The sequence below is a fragment of the Rhamphochromis longiceps genome, linkage group LG11, assembly GCF_057381845.1.
Source record: "Rhamphochromis longiceps isolate RC_006_pf linkage group LG11, R_longiceps_female_GT1.1, whole genome shotgun sequence".
Classification (NCBI taxonomy): Eukaryota; Metazoa; Chordata; class Actinopteri; order Cichliformes; family Cichlidae; genus Rhamphochromis; species Rhamphochromis longiceps.
In genome coordinates this window covers 24,030,281-24,045,985 of record NC_140567.1, presented here as the reverse complement: position 1 = coordinate 24,045,985, position 15,705 = coordinate 24,030,281, and the positions used below count along the sequence as shown (strand labels likewise).

The window sequence follows — 15,705 nt, the reverse complement described above, 5'->3', positions numbered from 1 at the left end:
CCCCAGTCACCACCTTCAGCTGATCGAGGAGAACACCGAGGCGTTCCTCAGCTAGCGTAAAGAGATAACTCCCCAGCATATCCTGAGACACCTTCACTTTACAATCAGCCCTCTCTCCACAGCAGACCGGTACAGCATTCACATCACTGGAAATGTGGCCCCAATCCTGAGTAACCCTCTATGTCAATCACCGGTATCCTGCGCTCTCACTGGCAGCTTCAGTTCAGTTCAGGAAAGAAAGGTTTTTCCTCTGGATCTGCTTTGCTTCACCTGTTTTTATTTTATTTTTGTTGTTTGTTTGTTTTTAAACACCCTTGAAATCGCTGAATGTCGTTCACTTTCTATAATCTCTGAATTGCTTCCTGTGCAGACACTCCTTTAGAGCAGGGGTGTCAAACTCCAGTCCTCGAGGGCCGGTGTCCTGAAACGTTTGCATGCATCCCTGCTGCAACATACCTGAATAAAATTAGTAGGTCATTAGCAAGACTATAGAAGTTGACTGCATGCTAAGGTGGCAGTTCAGCCTTGTGATTCATGTTACAGCAGCTCATGAGTGAATGAACATGGTACAATAAAAGTACTTCTAGAAGTACATTTTTCCCAAACACTTAACATTTATTTAAATTTACTTGAGGAAGGGTTAGGGGTTGCCACCTCAGCATGCAGTCAAGTTATAGTCTTGCTAATGACCTACTAATTTTTTTCCAGATGTGTTGCAACAGGGATACATGTAAAAGTTTCAAAACATCTGGAGGACTGGAGTTTGACACCCCTGCTTTAGAGTACTGTTTTCCAAAATGCTAACATCGATAAAGTGCAGTTAACAAACATATTCTCTGCCATCTAAAGCGCCAATTCTTTAAACTACTAGATTAAGATCGACGACGGGAAACAAATCTAAAAGTCTTATTCTTTATATATAAATGTTTCTATGTGATATTTCGAAGTGTTTCTCGTCTCGTTTCTCTTCATTTTAAATCGCTGTAGTCTTCGGTAGCTTCGGTTTGCAAACGGCTCCTTCACACTTCATCTGGACTCGATCGTGTAACAACCAAAGCCTAAGACCGAATCTCTGCTTGTGCTTTACTGGGTCTGATTTACTCAGCAATAAATAAAATAATGTAGTGTGTGGTTACAGTTAAATCAGACTACAAAACTTCATTCTCTCAAAAGAAGGTACAACTGAATGGGGTCAGAAACTTTTGCATTAACAATCTTCCATTTTAAATCTTCTCCAAGTCAACAGGAAACACTAACACTTCTCAAACCAGTGCACTAGCATGATCAGTGACGCATCAGACCTACGACCGACGCCTCAGTTTATCGACATGCAGTAAAACAGTAGCTCATACAAAAAAACAAAACAAAAGAATAAATTAAATCATTTCTATGCGCATAGTAAACAAATATGCTAACATCTATTTACAAAAAGTGTACATTGTAATGAGCTGCCTTTGTGATTCCTTAAAACTCACTATAGCGGACAGACCCGACTCTAACAGTTTGACGTCAGACATGTTTGTCTTGTAGTGTTGAAAATGATGTGTGGCATGCTATTAACGTTACATCTGCGAGAACATGATGCTAACTGCTCAGTGTCAGTGGTATAAAGGATTTGTTAACAAGCCTCCAAACTGGTACTATGATTTTCTACTCTGCTATTGCTCAAACATGTTAGAGAAACATGCTAAAGAACATTTATATATTGTCTAAGTGAGCTTAACCGCGCAGCTGTCTGCTTATGTTCGTCTCAACTCGACCGTACTTCATGATCAACAGTAACCTGGAAATATAAATATTGTGCTAATGTACAGTAATGACGTGTCTACAGTACCCAAATGTGGTCGAGTAGTAATGTAAAACTGTTACAAGTACTACAGGAAGCAATGAGAACAAGTTAGTCATCTGAAATCACTCGTTTCCATCCTCACTCCACTAACTCAACGTTAGACGTATTAGTGTTTGTGTCATGAATTCACATTTTGTCTAGGGCAGGGGTGGGCAATTCCAGGCCTTGAGGGCCGGTGTCCTGCAGGTTTTAGATCTCACTATGGGTCAACACACCTGAATCACATGATTAGTTCGTTACCAGGCCTCTGGAGAACTTCAGGACATGTTGAGGAGCTAATTTAGCCATTTAAATCAGCTGTGTTGGTTCAAGGACACATCTAAAACCTGCAGGGACACCGGCCCTCGCGGCCTGGCGTTGCCCACACCTGGTGTAGGGTATGCACAATCAAGAAAGGCAATGTCTCGTTTAGGTTCAGAGGACTTCTAACCTGAAAAAGACCACATTCACACTAATGCAGACGAATCTCTGACAGATGTTTGTTTCATTGGTTTTGGATCCACACCTGCGTCTTCATATCACCTCCCAAAAATCCACTACATGTGCCAAAAAAGAAAAATTTCCAACAGGCATAGGCAGGGGCTCAAGTCAGCCTAGAGTGTTTATGCTGAACAACTCGCTGCTATTTGTAGGGGGTCTATGTGATGAAATGCAACTGCAAGACTCACAAAAATGGACAAGATCAGCAGAGAGAGAAGGCCTAAATCAAGTCGCGCGAGCATTATTATACCCCCCTCCCCCAAAAAGATCTTTGCTTAATGATACTGGTGGTGATACTGGGGACTTATGCTTCAGTGGGAAATCTGCGCTGTAGCTACGCCCTTACTGCAAACCCATGTGTAACCCTACAGCGTAACCTGACGTGGACCTCCCTACAAATGTAACTACACATTGGGTCGATGCAGTAATAAGAAATTACTGAAACTATCGACATGGGCATGAGGGAATGTACATTGAAGTGGAAAAGCTACAAGGACAAATATGTTTACCCCTAATAAAAACAAAAAGACTGATGGCAGCAAAGAGTGGGGACCCAGCAGCATATAAAACACTGGGACACAGCCACATGTTACGGAAGCGTAAATGCCGCTAACAATGTCAGCTGCTTACGTGGGTTATGCCGTAGGCTTTACCTAGATTCCCTGCAGAAGTCTAAATTCGGCCTTACTGTCTGAAAGTTCAAGCCAGTCACAAAGCAGTGAGTCATTATTTGTTACTTACTGAATTTAAACCCTAAAGCTCAAATTCACATGAGAAAAGTGCCGGATTCCAAGACTTTGTGTGAGTAGTTCCAATGAAAACATCAAACGTCCCAAATGTTCGCAGATGTTTAGTAACGCAGACAACCAGCAGCATAAAGGAACCTTTTAGTTCCTGTGAGGTGCAGACTTATCTAATCTTAGCTTTTCCAGGTCCCTCATTACCAAGTATAATGAGTGTGGCTTAAAGGCCAAAAAAGTTGTTTTAGAGATGATCAGCACTGGTGTGAATATGGTCTAACACACGCCTGTAGTGTGTAACAGCAGTAGTGTAAGAACCAAGATAAGAGGCAGCCACACAGGGTGAGTTTCTCACTCTGAATGTGGCTTTTCAAAAGTCTGGCAGATAGGGCAGCAAGGAAGAGTCCTCAGAAAAGGAAGAGACGGCTATTAGGGATAAGGAAGGAGGGGTTATCAAAACTTATGAACGAGTTGTAAGGAGCAGGGATGAAGGAGCTGAGGAAGACAGGGAGAGAGCGAAGGGCGTGATCTATGGCTGCTCCTCTTTCTTCTTAAGTGATATACGTTTCTTCCTGGCAGCAAGCATCTCGTAGAAGGGATCCACACTAACGGCAGATCTGAGGAGATGAAAAATACTTTTAACTTTTACCCAACAGAAAGTACTAAAAAGGAAATAAATTCTCCCAAACAGGAGAATATGAAGTTTTTGGTCAGAATTTCCTGCTGTTCCATCACTAACCGTGTTTTCTTTGACATTTTTCATTTACATACTTGATGCTGTGGATCCACTCGTCCTTCTCCTCAGGTGTGGGAGCAGAGATGCGGTACACCATGTGGTTTCCTTCCACTACTCGCCCATCAGCCTCCGTCTTACACGCCTTAATCAGCTGACCACGGTTGTTGGGGATGTACAGCTCAAAGCAGTTCTGTTAGAAAAAAAAAAAGGAGATAAAAATGTTTTGAAAGTTTCAAGCAAAATACTGCTCATCACACTGTTTAGCAAAAACAGCCACTTACAGGTTTCCTTGGGTCTTCTACTTCTCGAATGCTAAGGTTTTCCAAGGGAATGATACCTCGTGGCTCTTTATCCTGTAAATAAAAAAACATGAGTTAATAAATATTTGTGGGTATTATTTTGTGTTTTATGATGATTTGAATCAATATGACAAAAAAAACCTTTAAAATGACTCGTGTCTTTTTTTTCTTAGAGTAGCCTTCGTACATCTTTATTTCTGTACTACTTTTTAACTTTGTGGCTCAGCAAGCTTCAAGCAAAGCAACACGCTCTTCCTTCACTCACAAATACATTTTAAGTTTTGCAGTTTTCAAAAATCAACTGATCACAAAATCCTTTTTGCCTCACTAAAACAAGTGTGTCACATTCACTGCAATCTCGAAGCCATTAGTCTGAGAAGTTAGCTTCTCACAGTGATCATTATTATTATTTGAGTTTCTGGGGTAGCGAATGGAAATCCAAGTCAAGACAACCGGTTACATCTACCTCTCATTTTATTTTAAACAATCACACAGGCCTAGAAAAGGATCCATGGCCCTCACCGGTCGTGAGGAAAAAAATTGACTGTTTTCCGATCGGTTGTTGGAAGTCGATTGCAGTCACTGGAAAATTGATTGCAAGAGTTCAAGTAACGCAACGGATTTCACCCAGCGAAACCCAGCAACCTCCGGGAATCACTGCCAGCCACTGTCATGTCTAATATCAGAGACAGCACATGAGCAATGTGTGCATGACATATGATGAGAAACCTTAGGAAAGAACTTCATTGCTCTGTGACTTCACCAAAAACCTTCCAAGTGACTTTATGGGCTTAGTCACTTATTTAGGGTCATAATGAATAAAACCTCAAGTACATTTTGTAAATTTTGTTCATTCTAAGGATGTTTTCACACTTTTAGTTTGTTTACTCTCAACTGATCAGCTGATTTGTAACCTCTGACTTTAATCTACCAGGGGTTTGCTTTCATCTCCGGCTACGTCCACACTAGCTCGGATAGATTTGAAAACTGTGTTTTTGTCTGAAAACGCTCTGCGTCCATGCTAGCGTTTTCAGTGGTTTTCACAGAGTTGCGCATCCACATTGAAACGCCTGAAAACGCTTATGTTCCAGTACTGCGCATGCGTGAAACGCAAGAAGATTCGACCTGCCTTATTTCTGTCAGCCGCTTATTTACCTTCCGGCTCTTTGAAACATTCGAAGAAAAGCACAGAGCTTTTTAAATGGACTAACAATGAGGTGGAGTTGTTGCTGCGAGTAACACAAAAGTACAAAGTTGCAAAAGCGAGTGAGAGTTAAAGAATTTGAAGAAAAGCTATCTGGAGCATGTACAGACTGATATTAATCTTTAATAGGGCTGTCAAAATTGAGAATGCCCTCCGCTATCTCTGTTTAATTGGTCACATGACTGCATCATATGACTAACATGTATCATCATTTTAGAAAGTCTCCGTTTTCGCTGTCCACACTGCAACGCGAAAGCACCGTTTTGAAACGTATGCGTTTTCGACAGTGTTTTCAAAATGTTGTGTTTTCCATCAGCAAAAACGCCGTCTCAGTGTGGACGGGAGGCCAAAATGGAGAGAAAACGATGTGGACGTAGCCTCAAACAGAAAACAAATCAAAACGTGTCACTACAAACCAAATGTAACTGGAGTAGGAGCAACAAAAGTAAACGTAAGTAGTAGGTGTTGAGTTCTAGTTGTCACAGTTTCATTTACTCTGCACGTCTGTAATGCCCAGAATGCAAAGCATACCTGGCTAGAGGAATATGTTTAGCTCAAGCTTGCATACACCTCACAGTTGGATCAGATCGAGCACAAATCATGAGCTTGTTTAGAACTGGACAAAGATTAGCTCCTCTAAAGGGTGCAGCTGTTTTGGTTCAGACACAGTAAAGCAGTGAACAATTTTAATGGACTAAACAGTAAAGGTGAAAACACCCAAAGGCAGGAGGATTTTTCCGAGGATTGCTGGGTAATCGCTCGTTAGCCATTGAACAGTTATATCCAAACAGACCAAGATGGTAAGGTCAAAAAAGTCCAGCTGGAGACTGAATCAGAATTTAAAAACCACTGAGTGATGTCATGGAGGATAGATCCATCTTTTATATTAGCTATGGTTCCAGCATGACCGGTCAATACTACCCAGACTATAATAAACACCGGAAACCCAGACGTGTTTGCAGAGTTTACCTCCACTGAGACGCTGAATGAAGACAGAGAGACTTACTGTGGTATATTCAAAGTAATAAAGGCAGTTATCTGTGAGAATGAACCATCGACGTTTCCAGGTTTTCACCCTTCCCCCTGAAACACAAAAACATTGATGATGATGATGAATGGCAAGAGAGGAAAACTAGCTCTGTGTGTATTACTTCTACAATCTACAGAAATCTACGTGGCTAATCGATGTCTACAACTTTTTGAATAACTCTGTCAGTACATACCTCCTGAGAAAACAAGCAGCGGCAGTAGAGGATGGAAATCGCAGTGAAGAAGGAGAGGGGAAAAAAAGGAAAGGGAGGATTTGGAGGAAGACATAAGACAAAACAGAGACAGAGGAGGAGGAAGAAAAGGAGATCATATTAGTGACACACAGATGACAAGCCCCGCCATGCAAAAGAAAACAATCAGATTTTAAGGCTGCCATAACACAAGAAAGTGAGTCTTCTTTTTCACCATCATGCTATGGCAATTTTTTTTATGCCACAACACTGAACTGATTATTGGAGGCAAAGAGAAAAGTTTATCACAGCACAAAGCCTTAGCAGAGAGTACAGTAGCGTACAGTATTAATAACACTCCTGACCAGAGTCACTGTAGTTTATTCTTTTGTAATTAGTTTTCATTTTATTTTGTTTAGTTTTTGTTTTTAATTCTGTTGAGTTTCCAGTTTAGTCTTTATTAGTTTCAGTGTTAGTTTTAGTCTTTTTAAGTATTATAGGATGGATATTGTATGCCAGAGGTAAGATTTAGGAACATAAGTACAGGTATTACAATAAAATAGAACTTTTTAAAAGCAGTTAACTTACAGTCTTGTAGACATCTAATAAACATGCCCATCAAGGTCTCATCAGGAAAATTAGCAAATACTATAACTCAGGATATTTCCTGAGTTAGCTATAACTCAGATATGCAAGTTCACAAAATAGTTTTCATTTTTCTTCTTCTCAGTTTTATTTTTTATTTTATTTACATCTAGTTTTAGTTTTTGGTTAACTATAATGACCCTTCTCCTGACATTTTAAAAGCACACACACACACACACACACACACACACAGAGACAGTGATGAAGAGCAGTGCTCCCCATCACAGCATAAACACCGTACCGAGCTTAAGAAGCCAGCCCTCTCTGTCAGGGTTGAAGAAGGTGTGTGTCAGGTCATTGCCGTCATCTTCCGGGATCTTGAAGGGCTCGTTCTTAATGCTTTCATAGAGATTCTGAAGAAACAAATAAGAGAAACATAAGAACAGAGAATAAACATCTGTCTGCATCTACAAAGAAAAGCAGTGCTGGGTTGATCGTACTCTGAGCAGCTCCTCTGGTAGGTCTCCCCCCTCATTGATCCCTCGGTTCATCGAGATGAAGCGGTCCACTCCAGGTTTGTCTCTCACGTTAGGATTGTGGAGGCTCGTGTTCAGCATAATTATGGCAAAAGAAAGCACGTAACATGTGTCTGTGAACAGGAGAGACATATGTTTACATTCAAGGTATCTACAGAGTAGGTTTTTTCTTACTCCATTGCTCTTAACTATTAGCCCCTTAATACCAAGTTTTGACACCTCGGTGTATATCAGTAAAGATGAGGTTTGACAACATTTTAAATAGTTCCTGGGTTTTTCCAAGGGTGATTGCATAGGTGGCGACCAGCCTCATTTACTTCTGATGCAAACCGAGTCACTGTTCTTTAAGCGGGGCAGAAATAGGACAGAAAGCACTCATTTCAGGAAAAAGCATAAAGGGTTGCTCCAAGGGTTTCCATCGGTAAATAGTTTGGCATGTTTTACGTATTATTCAGTTTTTCATAAGTTACATTTTTCTGTATTTTTATTGTCTTATATAGGGATGGGTACCGGTGTCCGGTGCCATGATGGCACCGGTTCTGACATAAACGGTAATAACCAGACCGAAAAGCAGCGCACATTTCGGTGCTTTTTTTTCCTGAGATGTCATACACTTTGAATTCTCGCCAATCATTTTACATTTCCGAGGATAGTAGGCGGGTCCAGCTACGTACGTTCTTTTAGAGCAGAGCTACAGATTAAAAATGCCCAAGGCGAAGCGGTCAAAAGTCTGGCTGTACTTCACAGCAAAAGATGCAAACTCAGCAGCAACAAGTGCTTTAAGCTGATACTGTGATACTGTCAAAGGAAGTAACACCTCAAATCGATGAAACACCTGGCGACGCATAGCGGTTTTTTTAAAAGCCGAAAAATGCGCCGTATTTGATAGCTTGCTGCGAGACCTCACACCGAGCACATCTACTGCGGGTGTGGTGCCTGTTATCGGACCCGGAGTTAGCAACATCCCCCAAGAACCCGAAGAGGAGAGTCCTGGCCCCTAGCCCTGTCAGTGTAGCAGAAATGATGAGGATGATGATGGCAGCAGCAGCCGTTCTTCTCTGCGTGAGTAGCTTAATGTTGTTCGTGTGTAATTTACGTTGAGTAGGCTAACCACGTTATTACATTAATGCATGTAAGGTGAACTAGCAAACATCATCATAGCTACATGCGGCTGTCTTCTTGTTTGATGGCAGATACTCCCTTCACCCTGGCCAAAAAGGCTAAAATAACCAAAGAAAAAGTGGAAAACATGTTTTAACATGAGAGGTTTTTGGACAAAGTTTGTGTTTTTTCCATTGTTTAAGCACTGCTTCCAACCAAGAGTGATACCATATATGCCCCATAGCTGCAGAAAAGGCTAACATTGATATCTTTTTACAAAAAAAAAAAACAGTTGAACATGAGAGGTTTTCGGACCAATTTTGTGTTCTCCATTCTTTAAGCACCGGTTTGAGCACCGTTTGAGCACCGGCACCGTTTCAAAAGTACCGATTTGGCACCGGTATCGGATAAAACCTAAACGATACCCATCCCTAGTCTTATATTATTTTATGTAAAGCACTTTGTAACTGCAAAAAATACATATAGCGTATTTAGGTTTGAACTCGTCAGCTAATTTGGGTTTAAATGTTTTGCTAACTCTTCAGCGCTACTGTCAGGCGTGAAGTGGCCTGAATGAGCAGTGAAGACTGTGGGCTGGCATATCAGGTCATTTCTCGTAAGACAGAAACTGTTTGCATGAGTGCACATATTCTGGAAGGCCACTACTTTCCGTTTCGACTGCACTGACAGGAATTCAAAGAACTCAAAAACAACAATTGTTCACTCACACCGTAACTGAACAATTGATTTAAGACAAGCTTTCAGTATCACCTATTCTACTTGAACTGCAGTGCGACTGTGTGTTTATTTTACCAGTGCTCTGGAAGACACCGGGGTTGCAGTGGCAGTATCTCTGAGCAAAGGCTTCCATCATTCTGTCGATCTTCTGAGCTTCACCAGGCAAACGGAAACTCCACAGGAACTGTCTGCAGAAAACAGGTCAAGGTTTAGGTCAAATCAGAGGGAAAAAAAAAACCCCTGTGCTAAATAGTCGCTGCCGCTCTGTTTCATAACCTTTTTCCATCTGCATCCTCAGGTAAGAGCGAGAGTGGGATTTTCCACTGTTGACTAGGCTGCTCACCAGAGGATGCCTGATACAATTGAAGCTATTTTTTCAACAACACACAAAAAAATCCACAGTAGACAGAGATTACCTGAGGGCCTGGACGAGGTTGAGATCAGTAAACTCATGGAGGTCAACGAAAGCCTGCAAGACTTTGATGTTGAAGTCATCTCTGCAAATCATAGAGGTCAGTTATACATGGCTGATTAAAAAAACAAGAGATAAGGGACAGAAGAAATGTCAACGCCTTGCACCTTTCTCCGAGGTAATCTCCTATAGCCGTCTTGTTGAGGCCCTCTCCTTTGTATAAGAACTGAGCAATGTCCTCTGGAGTGTGTCTGAGCAGCTCATTCTCCACCAGAAATGCAATGCCCTGCAGAGAGAAGAACGAGTCAGTCACAATCCAAGGAATCTAGAGGAGACACATTCAGCACCTGTTTGAATATTTGAGGTATTACCTTTTTAGGATCCATGTTGAATTTCTTCCTTCCCATTGCCACATGCCTACTTTTCTGTAGAGTTTTACTGCAGAGAAGATAAACGTGTTGGCAATAATTAACTTCTGTGATCAAATCAAAGGTTCTGATAAAAATGAATCCTGACAAACCTCCATGAAAGCTATCACCAAGTACCAAGACTGTCAACTTATAAACACCAACATTCTTCTTCAATACACCAAGAACATGAGGTTTACATCAATGCAAAATCTTGACATTCACCTAGAAAAGCTATGTGTAGAAAATTAAAAGGCAAACAATTACTCCATTTATTCACTAAAACAGAATTACTATTAAAGAATATTACCCCAGGCAGAGTGGACACATACACATTTTCAGCTCCCTGTTTTTATTCTTAGATTCTACACGAGTAGCTTTGCAGGAGTCACAGTTCAAAACAATGCATAATTATCTTAACCCCGTGAATCTGAGATATTTTGTTTTATAAAAAGACTAACATCTTCTTCATGTGTAAGTAAAAATGCCTTTTTTGTTCTTCATTTGCCAAGAATTGGTAGAATCGTTTTCAAAGGGCAATAATCACATATCCCAACAGCATAAATAAGCTAAAATCATTTTCATTTATAGAGTCCAAACCAAAACAACATTATCCTTAAGCTGTTTAAGGCTAACTTAAGGTAAGGTAAAAACTCTATAATGAGAAAACCTCATCAGTCACAACAACCCCTGTGAGCAAGCACTTGTCAACAGGGGGAAGGAAAACTCCCTTTTAACAGGAAAACTCCTCTGGCAGAACCAGGACTAGAAAGGAGCAGCCATCAGCTACAACCAGTTGTGGGTGAGAGGAGGGAGACAGGACAAAAGACACATATTCAGTTTAAGGTTGGAGTTAGGGGTTAAACTGGGACATGGTGCAACCTTTTAGCTCCTCCACCATCTGGTTTGACAGCAGGTGAGTGGAACTGCTTTGTTCATAGTCAGAAATTTAGGCCATGTTTAATATAAGCTTCCACGGTTTTAACAGTATGCATCACAGAAAATGAAATTTCTCATTTAAGCATATATACAACAGAAGTGATTTGTTACTCCAAAAGCATTTTCTATTGTATTATTATTTTATATCACTTCCTCTTTGTTTTGTTTTTTAGAGTAACTGATGTGGGTTTTCTTATTACCTGCCCTCTGTGCTTGTCTCCAGTCCCTCTACCTCTAAAATTGCCTCTCGTAACTCCTCTCTGAGCCTCTGGATCTCCTGCAGCAGGACGCCCTTCCTCCTACGGATGTCCTCCAGCTCAGAACGCTCCTCTGGGCTCAGGTCTACTGGGACTGTAAGGGAAAAGAAGAAGAATGAGTCAGCTACTGCTCCATATATAGAAGGTGGTAACTGTGCCCGAACAATCCCAATCAAACGCTGTCTCCAACAGTGGCATAAATATGATGTACGACAGCATTAACACTGCTCCGTTGACTGACTCCTAAAATAAAGCAGATTAAATTAGAATTAAATCTCTAAATGCTTCTTACAACTATGACAGAGAAACTGCTCCAAGCCTGTCCCTGGTAAAGCACTGATTAGTTAAAAGCTTGGTTAATTAAAGAGAAAAATTAAAAAAAAATAGTCTTGGATATTAATTGGAGCATCAACCTATGTAATTACACAATTTTCAGGGTGATGAGCTGACTCATCTGAGATTTTGGCTGCCACTAAAAAGTGAATGTACTTTTGTACATTTGGTGTGGTCACTTTAAATTATTTTCAGTAGTACTCCTATCTATACTCGGTTCATAGCAATACACTGTGATATACAAACAAGGTTTTCCATTAGGGGCAACTACAAACATAAGCACCACTGCACTGCCTATAATTTAGACAAACTTAGAAGTTCATGCATTTTCCTGTTATTGTGGCCATTTTTTAAACAAAAAGATTTATTTTTAGCTGAAGTACGTTTCTCTGCAGTTTTTAAAAATGGCTACTTAAAAAAAGCAAAACCCTATGCGAGAAGTGCCATTTTTTATTTGAGTGAAATAAAAACTGTATAAATCCACAAGAAGTAAGCATCACACTGAATGACCATCTCGCTTTAATACTCACTTTAAAAATTCAGGATGTGGCCTGAATCAAACCTCTAAAGCTAGACCAGGAATCAAGACTTGACTTCTGCATTATGAAGAAGTATAATATATTTCCAATGCATATAAAATGTGTTAAATATTAACACCTGGATAATATACGGACTTAAACTACATTAGCACATACGGCCTGACTTAGACTTCTGCGGGGAATCTTTGCAAAGCCGACAAAGTGACCTATGTAAGCGGTTGATATTATTGCCAGCATCCTTGTCTGTGGTACCTATGCATTAATTACCATGTGATCATGTTCCAGTGTTTTACATGCAACGTAAGCCGATAGAAACAATTAAAATGCTGGGAGTTTTTTGGGTCTCTGCTTATTGTTGTGGTCAGTTTTTTTCCCCAGAGGCAATCATATCTACCCCTCTATTTTAACTCACCTCTTCTCTTGCCCATTAAGAAATTTGCTGACATTTGTGAGTCCTTATATTGATGCCATTATTACTCTTCATATATTGAGGCGATGATGGTTATTCTCTCACTGATTAAATCAATAACCGCCGCAAAAAAGTATGTGGAAATGCACATGACAAATCCACAGCGCAAACCAGGCCAATAGCGAGCACTCCAGGCTGCGCTGACCCGACATGTAGATACATTTCTAGGGAGGTGCAAGTTGGGTTATAATGCAGCGTTCAGAGGGGTTCACGGTTACGCCATAGATTACAGTGTAGATTTCCCACTGAGGCACAACTTCCCAGGAAATATGACTGGCTCGCTTATACTCGTGGCAATAAGTCCGTGTTGTTTGACATAACCGAAGTCTGTGCATTTTGCTGTCCTGCCTGTCTGGCATTTAAAAAATAACATATATATATATTTGTATAAATATTTAATTCCCAATCCTGGTGACAGCCGAAAACCTCAATAGTGAGCACAAGTGCCCAGTTGTTGTCTTCAAGGTTTAAAACCATTTGCCAAAACCATAATCTTTCAATGGCTGGACAAAAACATGGACAAAAAGTGACTTACTAATAATGCAGGTCTAGTTTCCGAATGCCACGGTTACGTTAAACTATAAGTCTGTTTATACAACTAACTCATTTCAATAAGGGCCAACTAAATAACAACATTCCTGCAATAAATTTAAATGTTATGAAGCCAATAATCTTCAGTGTTTGCTGAAGCTGTTTTCATAGGCAGTGTTAAATATTTTATAAACCTCCATAAAATGATTACAACTTAACAGCACAACAAATTACAGGCACCAAAATGAAAATAAAGTTAAGACATGATAGTGATAAAACAGTTTCACATAAAACTGAACATGATAACCTTCCGATAAGCAGTCTTTTTGCACCCAGTTCAGACATAAAGTACTGTGTAAAAAGCCTTGAGTCACCCTTCATTTTGTCAGTAGATTGAGAAATAGATTTACTGAAACATGTAAAAACATAAATTGAAATAAAGTATGCACGTCAAAGGGTGTTTGTACAATTCTCACGGGCTTGAAAGTGGTTATTTGTTACAACCACCTTTATTCTTCAAACCAGCCTGAACTGTTAGGCAGCTTTCTTTTCATTTCTTTAAGTGGTCTTCGGGAGTAATTCTCCAGCCTTCTTGAAGGACACTGACAGCGTGTTCGGGATTATTGTAATGTCGAACAATCAAGCTGTTGCCAGATGGTACTGGTAATTTTCCAGATATTATTGTACGATGGATCAAAATCTGATACTTTTCCACAATCACAATTTCATCAGTTTTGACAAGATCCCCAACACTACCTGCTGAAATGCAGCGACAAACCATAACAAAGCCTCCATCTGGTTTTACAGATGTACAGCTGTAGACACTCACTGTTTCTCCTGACTACCTCTGTACATATTAATGATTTAATTCAAAAATTTCTAATTTGGATTCATTACTCCATAAGACATGTTGTCATTTATTTTTAGTCCAGTTCTTGTATATATGTATGCTATAAATATTCTTCCTATACTGGAAGAATAACTATTCTTATGCCTCAGCCTTTTCTGTCCATTTCCCTTGCTTATGAATGGCTTCTTGACAGCCATCCTTCCACTCAGACCGGGCTTGAGTGAACAGTAGATGGATCAACTAATTGAACTAAAGAAATTAAATAATAATGTGTTTTTGCTAAATTAAAATTGGCTATTTTCTTAGTAATTTGTTATGTTATGTGTAGGTAACACTAGTTCATGCCTTATGTTAGATGACTTTTATGCTTGAAAGATTTATGTATCAGGGTTAAGTGGCTTTAAAAAAAATTAAGGGGTTCTTGTGACTTTTTCACAACACTGTAGATATTCAAATTAAAGTCAGTGCTAATGAAACAGATAGTGCTATTAAACATACGTACATGTATGTTGCATATATGCATATTTTAGAGATGAAGTCACTTAAATGTATGACTTTTAGAGGGATAATGTCTGAGGTTTTCTTAACTGTATTTTATCACTGTGCTAGACATTATATTAAAGTGAAAACATCAATTTAATCACCTGCTATATGACATAAACATAAACGCAGTACCACAATCTACAGCCTCGGACTAAATCAATACCTCTGTAAACTCCATTAAAAATAATATTATTAGGACAACAGCATTTATCTGAGCAGGGTTTACTGCAGAAAACGTTGACCTAGAGGTCAAAGCAGCAGTGTTTACTCTGCAAAGCAAGCAGCTGCTGTGCACCACCACCACGCCCACAGCCTGGATCAAAGCCGTGATCCACACAACAGCATCCACTACACTAACTACCTAAAGAAGTTGGTGTTTTCAACGAAGTACATCATTATTTAGAGCCTTTGTGTAGCCTAAAAGCTAGTTAGGGTTTTATAAATCAATCCACCGTGGTTAGCTAAAAAGTTAGCTTTTATCACTCACCGAAACGACCAATTTAAATGGCCACATGCAAAGATAATACATTTCCTAAGCTAGTTTAAACTGTAATATTGTAAAGATGTACACCCATACCTCTACAAAATATTCTCACCCTTTTTCCGTGGTATTTTATTTCCATTTAAATGCTATATGAGTTCTTGAGTTCTCACCTGCGCTAATAAACTAAAGCTAGACTGTTAGCCACAGTTGGCTAGCGATAGATACCCTGTGCGAATAGCTACTTACTGTAGTCCAGGTCATCCATTTTTGGCGCTTTACTTTTAGGCATAAATAGTTCAGAATCGAATGTCATTCAATGTCAAAAAAATAGGGATATATATAAATATATCCTCAAAACTAAACGGGAGAAAAAAAAAGAACCACTGGTGTCGAAATTTTGGGCCGGAGACAAAGGAGGTGGCGACACCGGAAGTAGTGTCTGACATTTAAAGT

General features: G+C 39.8%; 1 protein-coding gene across 1 annotated transcript; it reads right to left on the bottom strand.

The window, feature by feature from the left end:
- Positions 1-1,200: 1,200 nt before the first annotated feature.
- On the bottom strand, positions 1,201-15,682 carry cyth2 (cytohesin 2). The gene is made up of 12 exons (XM_085423096.1): positions 15,499-15,682; positions 11,447-11,597; positions 10,272-10,338; positions 10,068-10,186; positions 9,905-9,985; positions 9,564-9,676; positions 7,614-7,762; positions 7,415-7,526; positions 6,315-6,391; positions 4,087-4,158; positions 3,841-3,995; positions 1,201-3,686 (listed from the first exon to the last, which is right to left on the bottom strand). The coding sequence occupies exons 1-12, from the start codon at positions 15,563-15,565 to the stop codon at positions 3,599-3,601; spliced, it is 1,251 nt and encodes a 416-aa protein (XP_085279222.1). The 5' UTR covers positions 15,566-15,682; the 3' UTR covers positions 1,201-3,598.
- Positions 15,683-15,705: the final 23 nt, after the last annotated feature.

Bases quoted from the DNA above. Each gene is read 5' to 3' on its own strand.
- cyth2 (XM_085423096.1), bottom strand. From the start codon at position 15,565: ATGACATTCGATTCTGAACTATTTATGCCTAAAAGTAAAGCGCCAAAA. The intron at 7,763-9,563 runs GTAAAATAAACA...TCCTGTTCACAG, and splicing joins CGGTGTCTTCCAGAGCACTG to ACACATGTTACGTGCTTTCT. The intron at 4,159-6,314 runs GTAAGTCTCTCT...TTTTATTTACAG, and splicing joins ATTACTTTGAATATACCACA to GATAAAGAGCCACGAGGTAT.